General features: G+C 41.7%; 1 protein-coding gene across 1 annotated transcript; it reads left to right on the forward strand.

Moving 5' to 3' along the window:
- Window positions 1-18903: 18903 nt before the first annotated feature.
- Window positions 18904-19218, forward strand: LOC138892284 (uncharacterized). The gene has a single exon (XM_070175990.1). The coding sequence runs from the start codon at window positions 18904-18906 to the stop codon at window positions 19216-19218; it is 315 nt and encodes a 104-aa protein (XP_070032091.1).
- Window positions 19219-20097: the final 879 nt, after the last annotated feature.

The following is a 20097-nucleotide window of genomic DNA, read 5'->3' on the forward strand; positions in this document are numbered from 1 at the left end:
CACAAATGCAAAAATTGCCTGGGTAGAATATAAATGAAGGGTCCGAGAGTTTTTCTCATTTTTGGACTTTCAAGCACGGTTTTGGGGCGATTTTCAGAGGGAATTCACGGTAAACATGAGGTAAGTCACTTGTGATCATTTTTAGTCAATAATATTGGATTATCCTTGAGTATTTCGACTAGATTACGTGTTTTTGAGATGAAATGAGAGGATTTGGGCCTAAGGATTTCAAAATAAGAGATTAAGAATTGGAGGTCGAGCTGATGTCGGAATTTGGTAAAATTGGTATAGTTGGACTCGTGGTTGAATGGACGTTCATATTTTGTAACTTTTGTCGGGTTCCGAGATGTGGGCCCCACAGACAATTTATGAGTGTAATTTCGGATTTTGTTGGAAAATTAGTATTTTTCATATGGAATTAATTCCTATAATTTGTATTGACTGAATCGAATTATTTGTGACTAGATTCGAGGAATTTGGAGATTGATTCGCGAGGCAAAGGCATAGCAGAACAAAGAATTACACGGTTTGAGGTAAGTAACAGTTCTAAATTTGGTACTGAGGGTATGAAACCCCGGATTTTGTGTTATGTGATCGGTTTTGAGGTGACGTACATGCTAGGTGACAGGCGTGTGGGCACCGTAGAAATTGTGACTTGGTCAAATTCCATGGAACTATGTAGTTGAATAATTTGTTGTTATCTGTACATTCTCTATGTAGTAGGGCAATTGAACCACAAATTGTGTTTAGATTATGTGTTGGCACTGCAGGGACCCACAAAGGTCGTGTACATGTTAAACTAATTGTTATTTTGTACTCAGTCACAGTTTACTTGTTTATTTTATCTCAGTCTCTATTGTTCCTTGTTGATACATTATATCATTTCCGTTGGGGCTGATTTTCATGATTATTGAGAGCCCGAGAGACTGGAGAGATTTATGACTAAGTGAGACCGAGGGCTTGATTGTGAGATATTATACTATAGCACGTGAGGTGTCCGTGCGGATCCAGATATTATACTATAGCACATGAGTTGTCCGTGAAGCACGTGAGTTGTCCGTGCGGATCCAGATATTATACTATAGCACGTGAGTTATCCGTGCAACACGTGAGTTATCCGTGCAGATCCAGATATTGATACTATAGCACGTGAGTTGTCCGTGCGGATTGTAGCGCTTGGGCTGAAGGAGCCCCTCCGTAGTTTGTACACACCCCCAGTGAGCGCAGGTACCTACTGATGCGAGTGCTGAGTGCTGAGCGAGTGGGAGGACTGAGTGACTGTTGCTCTTAGAGGATGCATTGATTTCATTATTGTTGAACTTGCAAGCATGCCTACTTTCTTATGTTGGAAATTACTCTAATTAGACTTAACTGTGAAGCTCGTCACTACTTTCAGTTCTTTATTTAGTGTTGTTACTTGCTGAGTTAGTTGTACTCATACTACACCCTGCACCTCATGTGTAGATCCAAGTGCTTCCTGACACGGGGATTGTTAGATCCCAGAGTATTATCAGTTGGAGACTATCAAGGTAGCTGCTTGGCATCCGCTGACATTGACTTTCTTCCTTTCAGTTATTATACTGATCTATATTTTCAGACAGTATTTTTATCAGTCAGACTTTGTTATTATTTAGATGCTCACGTACTCAGTGACACTGGGTTTTGGGAATGTATTTTATGTTAGTAATTTGTGAGATTTTCTATGGAAATTCAAATATTATGATTTCAAACTTAAAAGAAATTGTGGTTTGTTGAGGTTGTCGGCTTGCCTAGTTTGAGATAGGTGCCATCACGACATGTTTGGATTTTGGGTCGTGACAAGTTGGTATCAGAGCCTTGGTTACATAGGTCTCACGAGTCATGAGCAGGTTTAGTAGAGTCTTATGGATCGGTACTGAAACGTCTGTATTTATCTTCGAGAGGATGCCCAACCCTTAGGAAAAATTTCACTTTCTTGTATTCTGTCATGGAAATTTATTGTTTTCGGAAACTAAATTTCTATTATTCTATTCTCTCGCAGATGGTGAGGACACGTACTACCGGATCGGACGGTCAGCCACCAGTGCCACCAGTTAGAGCGGCACCTGTAGCACCACTAGTTGCTCCAGCTCAGGAGCAGATTCCAGATATAGTTGAGCCAACTGGACCATCTCAGGCACCAGCTATGCCTATTGTGATTCCAGGCCTTCACGAGGCTTTGGCCCAGATATTGATAATTTGCACTGGCCTTGCTCAGGTGGTTTCGTCTCAGGCTGCACCAGCCACTTCTCAGGCTGGGGGAGGTACTCATACCCCTATTGCCCGTACTCCAGAGCAGGTAGTGCAGGGACTTCCGTTACCGGGGGTACTACCAGTCCAGCCGGCTGCAGCTACTCAGGCCCCGATAGTCCCCGTTATGGCTGATGATGAGCAGAGAAGACTTGAGAGATTTAGGAGGCTTCGACCTCCATCATTTAGTGGTGTTGAATCAGAGGATGCTCAAGGTTTACTGGATAAGGCCCATCGGATGCTTCAGACAGCGGGTATTCTAGAGACCAGTGGGGTCTCGTTCACTACTTTTCAGTTTTCTGGGGCTGCCTTCAGATGGTGAGAGGCTTATGAGAGGCGCAGGCCGGTCGATGCAGTACCACTTACATGGCAGGAGTTCTCTATTATCTTTTTGGAGAAGTTCGTGCCGCAGTCTCATAGGGAGGAGCTGCGCAGACACTTTGAGTAGCTTCGGCAGAAAGGCATGTCTGTGACCCAGTACGAGATGAGGTTTTCTGAGTTGGCTCATCACATAGTTTGGTTGGTTCCCACTAATAGGGAGAGGATTATGAGGTTCATTGATGGCCTCACGTATCAGCTGCGGTTGCTTATGAATAGGGAGATGGTATCTGGTGCCACTTTTGATGAGGTGGTTGACATTGCTCATCAGATAGGGGTGGTACGTAGCTAGTAGCATGGTGAGAGGGAGGCCAAGAGGCCACGAGGTTCGGGCGGTTTGGGTGGGGTAACCTCTGGGGAGCAGTCCTACCACAGCAGGGGTCGCCCTTATAAGCCCGCTCAGACGACTCGTCCAGCTCATCGTGGTGCATCAGCTGGCCACGATTCCTATACTGCTCACTCAGGCCAGTCTTCATTCAGTGCACTATCAGCGTAAAGTTCTCATCATGCCTCCTTCGCTCATGCTTCTACAGGTAATTCCTTGGGTTATCAGAAGAAGCAGTTCCGTTAGAGAAGGGGATGTTTCGAGAGCGGAGAATTTGGTCATTTCAAGAGAGATTGTCCTAGGCTATTGAGTGGGGATCCACAGTTGAGTTCTCATTCGGCGGTACCAGCACCAATAGTTACACCACCCGCCCAGCCAGCTCGGGGTGGGGCTCAGCTAATTAGGGGTCGCCCAAGAGGGGGAGGCCGATCAGGTAGAGATTAAGCCCGATTGTATGCTTTTCCTGCCAAGCCAGATGTTATCGCTTCAGATGCAGTGATCATAAGTATTGTCTCAGTGTGCCATAGGGAAACTTCTATATTATTTGACCCTGGTTCCACTTATTCGTATGTATCATCATACTTTACTCATTATCTGTATATGCCACGTAAGTCCTTAGTTTCACCTGTTCGTGTATCTACACCGGTGGGCGATACCATTATTGTGGACCGTGTATATTGGTCGTGTGTGGTAACTATTGGGGGATTGGAGACTAGAGTTGATCTCTTATTGCTTAGCATGGTTGATTTCGATGTAATCTTGGGTATGAATTGGTTGTCTCCATATCATTCTATTCTGGACTATCACACAAAGACCGTGACGTTGACGATGCCGAGATTGCCAAAGGTCGAATGGAGAGGTTCTCTAGATTATGTTCCCAGTAGGGTAATTTCTTATTTGAAGGACCAACGTATGGTTGGGAAGGGGTGTTTTTCATATTTGCCTTTGTGAGAGATGTTGATGCAGATACTCCTACTATTGACTCAGTACCGGTAGTGCGAGACTTTTCAGATATATTTCCTGCAGACCTGCGGGTATGCCACCCAACATGGATATTTATTACGGTATTGACTTAGTGCCGGGCACACAACCCATTTCTATTCCTCCGTATCATATGACACCATCTGAGTTGAAAGAATTAAAAGACAAACTTCAAGAACTTCTTGATAAGGGATTTATTAGGCCTAGTGTGTCGCCTTGGGGTGCACCGGTTCTGTTTGTTAAAACAAAAGATGGTACTATGCGGATGTGCATCGATTACAGGCAACTGAACAAAGTTACAATCAAGAATAAGTATCCATTGCCGCGTATTGATGATTTATTTGACCAACTTGAGGGAGCGAGGGTATTCTCCAAAATTGATTTGAGATACGGGTATCACCAGTTCAAAATTCGGGATTCGGATATTCTAAAGACGGCATTCAGGACCCGTTATGGTCACTATGAATTTCTCGTGATGACTTTTGGGTTGACCAATGCCCCAACAACATTTATGCACTTGATGAATAGTGTATGTCAGCCATATCTTGATTTATTTGTCATAGTATTTATTGATGATATCCTGGTATGCTCACGTAACTAGGAGGAGCATGCACAACACTTGGGTATTGTATTATAGAGGTTGAGAGAGGAGAGACTGTATGCCAAATTCTCCAAGTGTGAGTTCTGGCTTAGTTCAGTGGAATTCTTGGGACACATACTATCCAATGAAGATATTAAGGGGGTTTAGAAGAAGATAGAGGCAGTTCAGAGTTGGCCCATGCCATCTTTAGCTACTGGGATTTGGGGTTTTCTCGGCTTGGTCGGTTATTATCGTTGCTCCGTGGAGGGTTTCTCGTCTATTGTGGCGCCTATGACTAGATTGACCTAGAAAGGTGCTTCGTTCAGGTGGTCAGATGAGTGTGAAGAGAGATTTCAAAAGCTCAAGATAGCTTTGACTACAACCCCAGTATTAGTGTTGCCTACAAGTTCAGGATCTTATACTGTGTATTGTGATGCGTCACGTATTGGTCTCGGCGCAGTGCTGATGCAAGACGGTAGGGTGATTGCCTATGTGTCCAGACAGTTAAAGGTACATGAGAAGAATTATCTGGTCCACGACCTTCAGTTAGCAGCTACAGTTCATGCCTTGAAGATTTGGTGGCATAATTTGTACGGTGTCCATTATGAGGCTTATACCAATCATCGGAGTCTACAACATCTGTTTAAATAGAAGGATATTAATTTACTGAAGCGAAGGTGGTAAGAGTTGCTTAAGGATTATGATATCACCATTCTCTATCATCCCTGAAAGGCCAATATGGTGGCCGATACCTTGAGTCGTAAGGCGGAGAGTTTGGGCAGCTTAGCATACTTACCGGTAGCAGAAAGGCCTTTAGCCTTGGATGTTCAGGACTTGGCCAACCAGTTTTTCAAATTTAATGTTTCCAAGTCGAGTCGAGTTTTGGCTTATGTGGTTTATCAGTCTTCTCTTTCTGATCGTATCAGAGAACGTCAGTATGATGACCTTCATTTTCTTGTCCTTAAGGACACAGTTCAGCACGGTGATGCCAAGGAAGTCACTATTGGGGATGATAGTATATTACGGATGCAGGGCAAGATATGTGTGCCAAATGTAGATTGTTTGCATGAGCTGATTCTCTTGGAGGCTCACAGTTCGCGGTACTCCATTCATCCAGGTGCCACGAAAATGTATTAGGATTTGAGGCATCACTATTGGTGGAGGTGAATGAAGAAAGATATATTTGAGTTTGTAGCTCGGTGATTAAATTGTCAACAGGTGAAGTACGAGCATCAGAGACCCGAGAGATTTCTTCAGACACTTGAAATTCCAGAGTGGAAGTGGGAAAGTATTACCATGGACTTCGTAGTTGGGTTCCCATAAACTTTGAGAAAGTTTGATGTTGTTTGGGTGATTGTAGATCGGTTGACCAAGTCAGCGCATTTTATTCCGGTTGGAAATAATTATTCTTCGGAGTGGTTGGCTGAGATTTATATCCGCGAGGTTGTTCGCCTACACGGTGTGCCAGTGTCCATCATTTCAGATTGGGGCACACAGTTACATCACAGCTTTGGAGAGTAGTGCAGCAAGAATTAGGTACATAGATTCAGCTGAGTACAATATTTCACTCTGAGACGGACGGACAGTCTGAGCGCTTGTGTCATTGATTTTGGGGGTTCTTGGGATCAATTTCTGCCACTGGCAGAGTTTGCTTACAATAACAGCTACCAGTCAAGCATTCAGATGGCTCTTTTTGAGGCTTTATATGGGAGACGGTGTCGGTCTCCAGTGGGTTGATTTGAGACGGGTGAGACTAGGCTATTGGGTACTGATTTGGTTCAGGATGCTTTGGAGAAGGTTAAATTGATTCAGGAGCAGTTTTGCACGGCGTAGTCTAGACAGAAGAGATATGCCAACCGAAAGGTTCATGATGTTGCTTACATGGTTAGGGAGAAGGTTCTGCTCAAGATTTAACCCATGAAAGGTGTGTTGAGGTTCGGGAAGAAGAGCAAGTTGAGCCCTCGGTATATTGGGTCGTTTGAGGTGCTTATGCAAATTGGAGAGGCTTATGAACTTGCATTGCCAAAATCCAATTCTGAAAATTAGAATAGGTCTGTTATGTCATTTATGACTTGTGTGCACAATTTGAGGTCAATCGAATTTGATTTGATAGGTTTCGGCGTGGAATGTAGAAATTGAAAGTTCTTAGTTTCATTAAGCTTGAATTAGGGTATGATTCGTGGTTTTAGCATTGTTTGATGTGATTTGAGGCTTCAACTAAGTTTGTATAATGTTTTAGGACTACTTGGTGTATTTGGTTGAGGTCCTGGGGGCCTTGGGTGAGATTCAGATGGTTAAACGGACCAAATTTGGACTTGGAGCAATTCTAGAATTTTTCCAGTTCTGATGCAATCGCACCTACGATGGAATTGGTCGCAGGTGTGCGACCGCTAAAGCGACAAAGTGGTTGAAGAAGCGGCCTGGACTAGGAAGGGCAGAAGCTGCAGATGCACACTCCTTACCGCAGAAGCGGAGTCGCACCTGCGGCTTCGCGATCACAGAAGCGGAAAAGAGAACCACCAAGCCTCATCGCAGAAGCGAGTCCGCAGAAGCGCTTCAGACCGCAGAAGCATGAAGGACCTCGCATCTGCAAGACCGGAGATGCGGCTAAGTGCATCGCATATGCGAATAATGCCTGGGTAGAATATAAACGAAGGGTCCGAGAGTTTTTCTCATTTTTGGACTTTCAAGCACGGTTTTGGGGCGATTTTCAGAGAGAAATTCACGGAAAAGTTGAGGTAAGTCACTTGTGATCATTGTTAGTCAATAATATTGGATTATCCTTGAGTATTTCGACTAGATTACATGTTTTTGAGATGAAATTAGAGGATCTGGGCCTAGGGATTTCAAAATAAGAAATTAAGATTTGGAGGTTGAGTTGATGTCGGAATTTGGTAAAATTGGTATGGTTGGACTCGTGATTGAATGGACATTCATATTTTGAGTGCAATTTTGGATTTTATTGGAAAATTAGTATTTTTATATGGAATTAATTCCTATAATTTGTATTTACTGAATCGAATTATTTGTAAGTAGATTTGAGGCATTTGGAGACCAATTTGCGAGGCAAAGGCATAGCAAAATAAAGAATTACACGGTTTCAGGTAAGTAACAGTTCTAAATTTGGTACTATGGGTATGAAACCCTGAATTTTATGTTATGTGGTCAGTTTTGAGGTGACGCACATGCTAGGTGATGGGCGTGTGGGCGTGCACCGTAGGAATTATGACTTGGTCAAATTCCATGGTAATGTGTAGTTGAATAATCTGTTGTTATCTGTACATTCTCCATGTGGTAGAGCAATTGAACCACAAATTATGTTTAGATTATGTGTTGGCACTGTAGGGACCCACATAGGTCGTGTACATATTGAATTATCTGCTAAATTGATGTTTAATACTCAGTCACAGTTTACATATTTATTTTATCTCAGTCTCTATTGTTCCTTGTTGATACATTATATCATTTCTATTGGGGTTGATTTTCATGATTACTGAGAGCCCGAGAGACTGGAGAGATGTATGACTGAGTGAGACCAAGGGCCTAATTGTGAGATATTATACTATAGCACGTGAGTTGTCCGTGCGGATCCAGATATTATACTATAGCATGTGAGTTGTCTGTGCAGCATGTGAGTTATCCATGCGGATCCAGATATTGATACTATAGCACGTGAGTTGTCCATGCGGATTATAGCTCTTGGGCTGAAGGAGCCCCTACGGAGTCTGTATACACCCCAGTGAGCGCAGGTACCTACTGAGTGCGAGTGCGAGTACTGAGTGTTGAGAGAGTGGGAGAACTGAGTGATTGTTGCTCTGAGAGGATGCATTGCTTTCATTATTGTTGAACTTGTTAGCATGCCTACTTCTTATGTTAGAAACTACTGTAATTGGACTTAGTTGTGAAGCTCGTCACTACTTTCATTTATTTATTTAGTATTGTTACTTGCTGAGTTGGTTGTACTCATAATACACCCTGAACCTCGTGTGCAGATTCAGGTGCTTCCGGACACGTCGACTGTTAGATCCCAGAGTATTATTAGTTGGAGACTATCAAAGTAGCTGCTTAGTGTTGTCCGCTGACCTTGACTCTCTTCCTTTCAGTTATTGTACTGTTCTATATTTTCAGACAGTATTTTTATCAGTCAGACTTTGTAATCTTTTAGATGCTCATGTACTCAGTGATGACCGGGTTTTGGGAATGTATTTTATGTTAGTAATTTGTGAGATTTTCTATGGAAATTCAAATATTATGATTTAAAACTTTAAAGAAATTGTGGGTTTTTGAGGTTGTCCGCTTGCCTAGTATTGAGATAGGTGCCATCACGACAGGTTTAAATTTTGGGTCATGACAAATATGGTTACCGATGATTTGGGTAGGAAGGCTAAGAGTATGAGGAGTCTTACGTACATTCCAGTTGGGGAGAGACCATTAGCATTGGATGTTCAGGCTTTGTCCAATCGGTATGTGAGGTTGGATATTTCAGACTCTAACAGAGTTCTCGCTTGTGTTTTATCACGATCGTCCTTGTTTGAGCGCACCAAGGCGCGTCAGTATGATGATCCCCTCTTGCTTCACACTGTGCAACAAGGTGATGCTAAGGAGGTTTCTATTGATAATGATAGGGTATTGAGGCTACAGGTCAGATCTATTTTCCAAATATAGATGGGTTGTGAGAGTTGATTGTTGAGGAGGCCCACAGTTTGCGGTATTCCATTCATCCTGTGGCCGCGAATATGTACCATTATCATAGATCTGGTGGTTTGCTTTAGAGGCTTGATATTCCGGAGTGGAAGTGAGAGCATATCACTATGGATTTTGGGGTTGGGCTTCCACGGACCTTGAGAAAATTCGATGCATTATGGGTCATTGTGGACAGACTTACCAAACCTGCACACTTCATTCCAATCATGACTACCTATTTTTCAAAGCAGTTGGCTCGGATCTATATTCAGGAGATAGTTCGCCTTCATGGTGTGCCCGTGTCTATTATCTAAGATCGAGGCACACAATTTACATTGCATTTTTGGAGAGTAGTGCAGTGTGAGTTGCACACACAAGTCGAGCTGAGTAAACAATTTCATACTCAAATGGATGGGTAGTCAGAGCGCACTAAAATCGGGGATGCCAACAGTTAATGAATGCCAATGTATATGCCTTTACAACCTCTTACTTAGACCAAAAAATCGGGGATTATGTAAACTCAAGTCTGGTTTTATCATATACAAGTCAATGAGATAACTGGAATCTTTGAAAGTGTCAACCAAGGTTTCAAACAAATAGTCATAGTAAGAACTTCTACAGATACTGTTGGAGATACCAGAACACACTCAAAGTCTCAACAAGGCTACATGTGTATAACTCTGAATGGAACTCCTAAGGTTTCACATAATAACCTCATGCCACATTTCTTTCTTATCTTTGAAATTAATGACATGATCACTTTTCTCTAAGAATGTTAACCTTACACTAATCTCATTTAAGAGTAAGCAAGTTATTGTATCCAAGCAGTAACGACAAGAAGTTTCCCTTAGGGTTCACAGACTAGGTTCAATTCATATTAAAGGAAAATAGAGAACTGGATGCAGTTTCAAGACAGTGCGCAGAAGCATGAAATCATGAAGGACAAACAGAGATGCATGCAGAATTTTCATTCAAATACACACATAGATGTTTCATCCAAGGTTATAATTTTACAAAAAAGCTGAGTTTAAATCAGTATAAAGTCAGGCCAATAATATCATTAAGGAGGTTAAAGAAACGGGAGATCTTATACTAAGTAGGCTTAATTCAGCTGTACAAATTAAAGGCTTAATTCAGCTGTACATCTAAATATGACGGAGTTCTATCTAACGTATTTAATAGTTAATGCTAAGCTACAACACATATGATTATAGCCTAATTCATGAGAGATGACTTGATCATAACAGAATACATGCAAGGATAGTTTCTGATGTTCATAAGAGTTGACTTAGTTACCTTAATATAACTGTTCCATATAACGAGACATATAGATGTGATTAGAAGTTAAACACATATATAAGACTTTCATATTAATGACTCAAAGGCTGCTTTAGGGTTAACAAACACTTATATGTAAAAAGAAAGAACCTTGAACACTTAAACTTCACATACTTCAACTAAGTGATAAAGGATTAAACCATGAGCATTCATGTATGTTCTAGTTAGAGTCATAAAACAACAACCTCAAATACAGAACAACAGAATACGCTAAACAGAAACAGTGTGATAGATATAAAGATCACAATAGAACATTAAAGAAATCTGAAGTTTAGACAAAGTTAAGAAGTCATTAAGGCATATTAAAGAACTTAATCGTATAAGCTATTTGATTCAGAATAGAAGTCATCAAGGTCACATATCATCTTAATCAATATTGATTTGAGATACATAAAAGCATAATAGCTAGCCATAGATTAACAACAAGTCATTATGAACTGGAATAAACAACTATAGACTAATGAGAAACATTATAAACGAAAACAATCAATAGAAAGATAGCAGTATATTGAAAATTTTCAAATAAGACAGTCAAAAGAGAAGTGGTGGATGTATACTGACCTCTTTTTGTGCAGCAGACCAAACAAAGTTAAAGTTAGCCGTGTAAGAGCCAAAGCTTCAAGCTTTTGAGCAGTGAAAGAACTCGAAAACAAAAGAGAAGCAAAAATTGATGAGAAAGAGCCTAAGCTTTGAAATCATAGTGGTTTTTGGCACTTCGTATTAGATTTCTTAGTTCTGGTTAGGTCTGTTTGCGTTTGCGTTAGAGAACTCAAGATTTTGAATTTTTTAGATGAAACGGGGAGATAATAACGAGATTCGCGGAGTTAGAAGACACAGGGAATGATTTGGGGACAGCTTGAAAGAAAATGAGAGAGGAAAGTGGAAGGGGGCGGCATGGACGAGTGACAAATAAATTAGAGTTAGGAAATGAGACCATACGGTCTCTGGGTTAAAGGGGGAAGAAAAGATCTGGGCCGTTGGATCATTTGATCAACGACCCTAGTAATTCAAGCATTAAAAGATTATGTCAGATAGTTCTACAGTGAACATCAATCCACTATCTAGCTAAAAATTAGCCTAACAAATGGAATTCTGTGAGTCGTTGGATCTATATATTTCAACGGCTGAGATCAGATCTGTGAGTTGTTAAAATTAAAGGGAAAGTAGGATAAAACGTAGGTCGCTGATAAATTGATTTAATGGTCCAAATTAGATGTGTTTCTTGTGTGAGTGTGGTGAAGTAGTGACGTGGCACAATTTGATTGGCTCAAATAGAGTGGCATGAATTTCCAAAGTGGACAGGAGATGGGGGTTTATTGGACTAGGTATTTTTGGATATGGGCTGGTGCATTGCGCTAGAATTGATTTAAATGGTAGCCAACCCATGTTTAATTAGAAATTGCAGTTGTAGCTTTTTAGTCTTTTAACCCAGTAGAGGAGCAGGTTTCGGATACTGTTGAGCCAGTGGGATTAGCTTAGACACCGACCGTACCTATTGTTATACCTAGACTTTAGGAGGCCTTGGCTCAGATATTAAGTGTGTGCATGAGTGTGGCACATGCAGGTATGGTACCAGTTGCACCAGCTACCTTATAGGCCGGGGAAGGAGCCCAGACTCCTACCACCCATACACCATAGCAGCTAGCTCAAGGTTATCAGACACTAGAGGTATTACCAGTTCAGTCAGTTGTGGCTTCTTGCGTCGAGGTTAGTCCACCCATAACTAATGAGGAGAAGAAGAGGTTGGAATGATTTAAGAGTCTTGTCCATACCGAGTTCAGTGGAGGAGAGTTAGAGGATACTTAGAGTTTTCTGGATTGGTGTCATCGGCTTCTTCATATAGCGGGTATTGTGGACATCAGTGGAGTTGCCTTTACTACTTTTCAGCTGACATGGGCAGCCTATAGATGGTGGCAGACCTAAGATTCAGGAAGGTTAGCTGGCGCAACACCACTTACATGGCATCAATTCTCAGTCTCTTCTTAGAGACGTTTTCCCCATATACTCGCAGAGAGGAGTAGCGTAGGGAGTTTGAGAAGCTACGCTAGGGGGATATGACGGTGACCCGATACAATATGAGATTTTTAGATTTGGCCTTTCATGCATTATGGTTGGTTCCCACAAAGACGGAGAATATCAGTAGGTTTATTGATAGCCTTAACTATGGTCTACATTACAGTTTGGCTCGAGAGGCCAAGACGGATGCTAGGTTTGACCAGGTGGTTGAGATTGCTAGGCGGTTGGAGCATGTTCGCATGCTTGAACAAGAGGAGCGGGAGGCCAAGAGTCCCTATGGTTCAGGTGGTTTTAGAAGTGCCTCATATAAAGGCCAGTCATATTACAACAGAGGTCGCCCTTTTAGGCCCGCTCAGGCAGCTTGTCATATTCCTTGTGGTTCATGAGTTAGGCACAATTCATACAATACTCGCCTAGTTCAGTCATCATTCAATGCGCTGCCAGCACTGAGTTCTTACATGCTCCATCTGCACAGGATTCCACAGGCAGTTATTCGGGTTATCAGGGTCAGCAACTTCATCATAGAATGGTTGTTTCGAGTGTGGAGACTTGAGTTATCTCAAAAGGAATTGCCAAGGGCTTCTGAGCAGGGCCTCACAGTAGAGCTTGAAGCCTATGATTTTAACACCAGTAGCTACACCACCTGCACGGACAGCTAGGAGTGGGGCTCAGTCAGCTTGAGGTCGCCCTAGAGGGAAAGATCTGTTAGGTGGTCGTTAGGCTCGTTGCTACTCCCGCCAGACCAGAGAAAGTTTCTTCCGACGCCGTGATCACAAGTATTATTTCAGTATGATACAAGGATGCCTCAGTGTTATTTGACCCTGGTTCCACTTACTCTTATGTTTCATCCTATTTTTCTCGTTGTTAGGATATGCCTCATGATTCTTTAGATATGTCTATATATGTATCTACACCGGTGGGTGATTATATTATGGTGGATCGTGTATATCGGTCATGTATGGTCACCATTGGGGCTTATAAGACTAAAGTTGATCTCTTATTTCTCAGCATTGTAGATTTTGATGTGATTATGAGCATTTATTGGTTATCACCATACCATACTATTCTTGATTATCACTCTAAGACTATGACGTTGGATATGTCAGGGTTGCCGAGTTTGGAGTGGAGAGGCTCCATAGATCATGTTCCTAGTAGAGTGGTATCTTTCCTGAAGGCTCAATGGATGGTTAAGAAGGGGTGTTTAGCGTATTTGGCCTTTGTAAGGAACGTTAGTGTTGATACTCTTACTGTTGAGTCAGTTCCAGTAGTGAGGGAGTTCTAAGATATGTTTCCTGCAGACCTCACGGGCATGCCATCCGATAGGAATATTGATTTTGGTATTGATCCAGTTTCGGGCACTCAGCCCATCTCTATCCCACCGTATCTCATGGCACCAGTCGAGTTGAAGAAGCAGTTATAAGATTTGCTTGATAAGGGTTTCATCAAGCCTAGCGTGTCACTTTGGGTGAATCAATACTATTTGTGAAGAAAAAAGATGGTTCTATGAGGATATGCGTTGACTACAGGTAGTTGAACAAAGTTACTATCAAGAACAAGTACCCATTACCACGTCTTAATAATTCGTTTGATCAGCTTCAAGGTGCTAGGGTATTCTCGAAGATTGATATGAGATAGGGGTACCATCAGTTGAAGATCCGGGCTTCAAATATTTCAAAGATGGCTTTCAGGACCCGTTATGGTCACTATGAGTTTCTGGTGATGTCTTTTGGGCTGACCAATGTCCCGATAACTTTTATGCACTTGATGAACACAATATTTCATCCATATCTTGATTCCTTCGTCATAGTTTTCATTGATGATATATTAATGTATTCTCGCAGTCGGGATGATCATGAGCAGTACTTGAGGATCGTTCTCCAGACTTTGAGAGAGAAGAAACTATATTCTAAATTCTCCAAGTGCGAGTTTTGGTTAGACTCGGTGGCGTTATTGGGCCACATGGTGTCTAGTGAGGGAATTAAGGTGGATCCGAAGAAGATTGAGTCAGTTCAGAGTTTGCCCAAATCGTCTACTAAAACTTAGATTCGGAGTTTTCTTGGGATGGCTGGGCATTATCGCCATTTTGTGGAAGGATTTTCATGTATAGTAGCCCCATTAACTAGATTGACACAGAAGGGTGCCCCATTCAGGCGGTCTGATAAGTGTGAGGAGAGATTTTATAAGCTCAAAACTACCTTGACTACAACTCCAATTCTGGTTTTACCTTCGGGATTGGGTTCTTATACAGTATATTGTAATGATTCACGAATTGGTATTGGATGTGTGTTGATGCATGAGGGTTAAGTGATTGCTTATGCTTCGCGTTAGTTAAAGCCATGTGATAAGAACTACCTAGTACATGATTTGGAGTTATTAGCCATTGTTCACACTCTCAAGATTTGGAGGCATTATATTTACGGCTTGTCTTGGGAGATGTTCACAGATCACAGGAGTCTCAAGCACTTATTCAAGAAAAAGGATCTTAACTAGAGGCAACAAAGGTGGTTAGATCTACTAAAGGACTATGATATCACCATTGTTTATCATCCGGTGAAGGCCAATATTGTAACGATCCGGCCGGTAGTTTTAAGTATTACAACCCCGTTCCCCCATTTACTGCCCAATTTATGCTTTATAGTTGTTATGTGACTTTTTGGGGTGATTGGTTCGGGTCCAGTGACGTTTTAGAATGAATTGGAACACTTAGTTCCAAGGTTTAGAGCTTAAGTTAAAATAGTGACCGGATGTCGACTTATGCGTAAACGACCCCAGAATAGAGCTTTGATGATTCCAATAGCTCCGTATGGTGATTTTGGACTTAGGAGCGTGTCCGAAAAATTATTTGGAAGCTTATAGCTAAATTAGGCTTGAAATGGCAAAAATAGAAATTTAAGTTTGGAAGTTTGACCGGGAAGTTGACTTTTTGATATCGGGTCTGGAATCCGATTATGAAAATTGGAATAGGTCCATTATGTCATTTATGACTTGTGTGCAAAATTTCAGGTCAAATCAGACTTGATTTGATAGGTTTCGGCATTGAATGTAGAAGTTGAAAGTTCTTAGTTTCATTAAGTTTGAATTGGGGTATGATTCATGGTTTTAGCACTGTTTGATGTGAATTGAGGCTTCGACTAAGTTCGTATGATGTTTTAAGACTGATTGGTGTATTTGGTTGAGGTCCTAGGGGCCTCGGGTGAGTTTCGGATGGTTAAACGGACCAAATTTTGTGTTGGATCAATTTTGGAATTTGTCCAGTTCTGATATAATCGCACCTACGATGGAAATGGTCGCAGGTGCGCGATCGCAATAGCTAAAAAAAATGGTCGCAGATGCGGCCTGGACTAGGAAGGGCAGTGGCCGTAGATGCGCACTCCTTACCGCAGAAGCGGAGTCGCACCTGTGGATTCGCGATCGCAGAAGTGGAAAAGGAAAGGGCCAAACCTCATCGCAGAAGTGGACTTCTGTCCGCAGAAGTGCCTCATACCATAGAAGAGTAAAGACCCTTGCATCTGCGAGACTGCAGATGCGGCTAAGTGCATCACATATGCAAAAATTGCCTGGGTAGAATATAAATGAAGGGTCCGAGAGTTTTTCTCATTTTTGGACTTTCAAGCACGGTTTTGGGGCGATTTGTAGAGGGAATTCACGGGAAACTTGAGGTAAGTCACTTGTGATCATTGTTAGTCACTAATATTGGATTATCCTTGAGTATTTCGACTAGATTACGTGTTTTTGATATGAAATTAGAGGATTTGGGCGTAGGGATTTCAAAATAAGAAATTATGATTTGGAGGTCGAGTTGATGCTGGAATTTGATAAAATTGGTATGGTTGAACTCATGGTTTAATGGCATTCATATTTTGAAACTTTTGTCGGGTTCTGAGATGTGGGCCCCACGAGCGATTTTTGAGTGCAATTTCGGATTTTGTTGGAAAATTAGTATTTTTCATATGGAATGAATTCCTAAAATTTGTATTGACTGAATCGAATTATTTGTGACTAGATTCGAGGAATTTGGAGATCGATTCGCGAGGCAAAGGCATTGCAGAACAAAGAATTATACGGTTTGAGGTAAGTAACACTTCTAAATTTGGTACTGAGGGTATGAAACCCCGAATTTTGTGTTATGTGATTGGTTTTGAGGTGACGTACATGCTAGGTGACGGGCGTGTGGGAACCGTAGGAATTATGACTTGGTCAAATTCCATGGAAATATGTAGTTGGATAATTTGTTGTTATTTGTACATTCTCCATGTGGTAGAGCAATTGAACCACAAATTATGTTTAGATTATGTGTTGGCACTGTAGGGACCCACATAGGTCGTGTACATATTGAATTATCTGCTAAATTGATGTTTCATACTCAGTCACAGTTTACTTATTTATTTTATCTCAATCTCTATTGTTCCTTGTTGATACATTATATCATTTCTGTTGGGGTTGATTTTCATGATTACTGAGAGCCAGAGAGACTGGAGAGATTTATGACTGAGTGAGGCCGAGGGCCTGATTGTGAGATATTATACTATACCACGTGAGTTGTCCGTGCGGATCCAGATATTATACTATAGCACGTAAGTTGTCTGTGCAAATTATAGCTCTTGGGCTGAAGGAGACCTTACGGAGTCTGTATACACCCCTAGTGAGCGCAGGTACCTACTGAGTGCGAGTGCTGATTGTTGAGAGAGTGGGAGAACTGACTGATTGTTGCTCTGAGAGGATGCATTGCTTTCATTATTGTTGAACTTGTAAGCATGCCTACTTTCTTATGTTGGAAGTTACTGTAATTGGACTTAGTTGTGAAGCTCGTCACTACTTTTATTTATTTATTTAGTACTGTTACTTGCTGAGTTGGTTGTACTCACACTACACCCTGTACCTCATGTACAGATCCAGGTGCTTCCGGACATGGCGACTGTTAGATCCCAGAGTATTATCAGTTGGAGACTATCAAGGTAGCTGCTTGGCATCCGCTAACCTTGACTCTTTTTCTTTCAGTTATTATACTGATCTATATTTTCAGACAGTATTTTTATCAGTCAGACTTTGTTATCATTTAGATGCTTATGTACTCAGTGACACTGGATTTTGGGAATGTATTATGTGAGTAATTTGTGAGATTTTCTATGGAAATTTAAATATTATGATTTCAAACTTAAAAAAAATTATGGTTTTTTTAGGTTGTCCGCTTGCCTAGTATTGAGATAGGTGCCATCACGATAGGTTTAAATTTTGGGTCGTGACAAATATGGTTACCGATGATTTGGGTAGGAAGGATAAGAGTATGGGGAGTCTTGCTTACATTCCAGTTGGGGAGAGACCATTAGCATTGGATGTTCAGGCTTTGTCCAATCGGTTTGTGAGGTTGGATATTTCGGACTCCAACAGAGTTCTCACTTGTGTTTTATCACGGTCGTCCTTGTTTGAGAGCACCAAGGAGCGTCCGTATGATGATCCCCTCTTGCTTATCTTGAGGGACACGGTGCAGCACAGTGATGCTAAGGGGGTTGCTATTGGTGATGATGGGGTATTGAGGCTATAGGGTCGGATCTGTTTTCCAAATATAGATAGGTTGTGAGAGTTGATTGTTGAGGATGCCCACAGTTTGCGGTATTCCATTCATCCTCTAGCCGCGAATATGTACCATGATCAGAGATCCGGTGGTTTGCTTAAGACGCTTGATATTCCAGAGTGGAAGTGAGATCGTATCACTATGGATTTTGGGGTTGGGCTTCCACGGACCTTGAGGAAATTCGATGCAGTATGGGTCATTGTGGACAGACTGACCAAACTTGCACACTTCATTCCAATCATGACTACCTATTTTTCAAAGAAGTTGGCTCGGATCTATATTCAGGAGATTGTTCGCCTTCATGGTGTGCCCGTGTCTATTATCTCATATCGAGGCACACAATTTACATTGAATTTTTAGAGAGTAGTGCAGTGTGAGTTGGGCACACAAGTCGAGCTGAGTAAAAATTTTCATCCCCAAACAGACGGGCAGTCAGAGCGCACTATTCAAATTTTGGAGGACATGCTACGTGCATGTATCATTAATTTCGGGGGATCATTAGATCAGCTTCTATCGCTAGTAGAGTTCGCCTACAATAACAACTATCAGTCGAGTATCCAGATGGCTCCTTATAAGACCTTATATAGGAGGCGATGTCTTTCTATGGTTGGGTGGTTTGAGCCTGGGGAGGCTAGGTTGTTGGGAATTGATTTGGTCTGTGATGCTTTGGAGAAGGTAAAGGTGAAGTTGAATCAGGAGCGTCTACATACAGTGCAGTCCAGGCAGAAGAGTTCTACTAACAGGAAGGCTCGATATTAACATATGGTAGGTGAGAAGGTTCTACTCAAAGTTTCGCCCATGAAGGGTGTGATGAGTTTCGAGAAGAATGGCAAGTTGATCCCTAGGTATATTAGTCCTTTTGAGGTGCTTGATAGAGTTGGAGAGGTGGACTACAGACTTTCCTTGCCACCTAGTCTATCAGGGGTTCACCCGGTGTTTCGTGTTTCTATGCTCTGGAAGTATTATGGTGATCTGTTACATGTCTTGGACTTCAACACGATGCAATTGGATGAGGATTTGACATATGATGTGGAACCGGTGGACATTTTTGGTAGGCAGTTTCTAAAGTTGAGGTAGAAGAATACAACATTAGTGAAGGTTCATTGGAGAGGTCAGTCGGTCGAGGAGGCTACTTAGCAGACAAAGAAGGAGATGCGGAGCAGATATCCTCACCTTTTTGAGACTCCAAGTATGGTTCTAGACTAGTTCGAGTACGAACGTTTGTTTAAGAGAGGGAGAATATAGCGACCCGGCCGGTCATTATGAGTATTTTAGAATTGTTTCCCATATTTGATACTATATATATATGTAATTGTAATTATGTGACTTTTGGGGTGGTTGATTTGGTTTCGGGAAAGTTTTGGATTGAATTAGGTTACTTAGTCCCAAGGTTGGATGCCTAAGCTTGTAAGAGTTAACCGAAATTTGACTTTTGTGTAGACGAATCCGGAATGGAGTTTTGTTGGATCCAATAACTTTGTATGGTAATTTTAGACTTAGGCATATGTCCGGATTTGGATTTGGAGGTCCCTATGTTTATTTGGTTCTATTTGGCGAAAGTTGGAAAGTTGACTGAGAGTTGACTTTGATAGTATCGGGTTCGGATTTTTGATTTGAGAGTTGGAATAAGTCTGTTATGTCATTTAGGACTTGCATGCAAAATTTGAGGTCATTCTGAGTTAGTTTTGATATGGTTCGGCAAGCGAATTGGAAGTTGAAAGTTCATTAGTTTCCTTAGGCCTGAATTGAGGTGTGATTCGTAGTTTTCATATTGTATGGTGTGATTTGAGGTCTCAATTAAGTCCATGTTATGTTTTGAAATTGGTTGGTGTGATTGGACGGGGTCCCGAGGGAGTCGGGTGTGTTTTGGATTGATTTCAGATCATTTTGGGCTTCAGTGTTTTCGCATCTGCAAGGGGGGTTTGGACAAAGATGCGGCCATTGACGTGCACGTGC

The sequence above is a fragment of the Nicotiana tomentosiformis genome, chromosome 5 (genome assembly GCF_000390325.3).
Source record: "Nicotiana tomentosiformis chromosome 5, ASM39032v3, whole genome shotgun sequence".
Classification (NCBI taxonomy): Eukaryota; Viridiplantae; Streptophyta; class Magnoliopsida; order Solanales; family Solanaceae; genus Nicotiana; species Nicotiana tomentosiformis.

Excerpts from the sequence above, each read along its gene's own strand:
- LOC138892284 (XM_070175990.1), top strand. The coding sequence starts at position 18,904 with ATGGTAGGTGAGAAGGTTCTACTCAAAGTTTCGCCCATGAAGGGTGTG.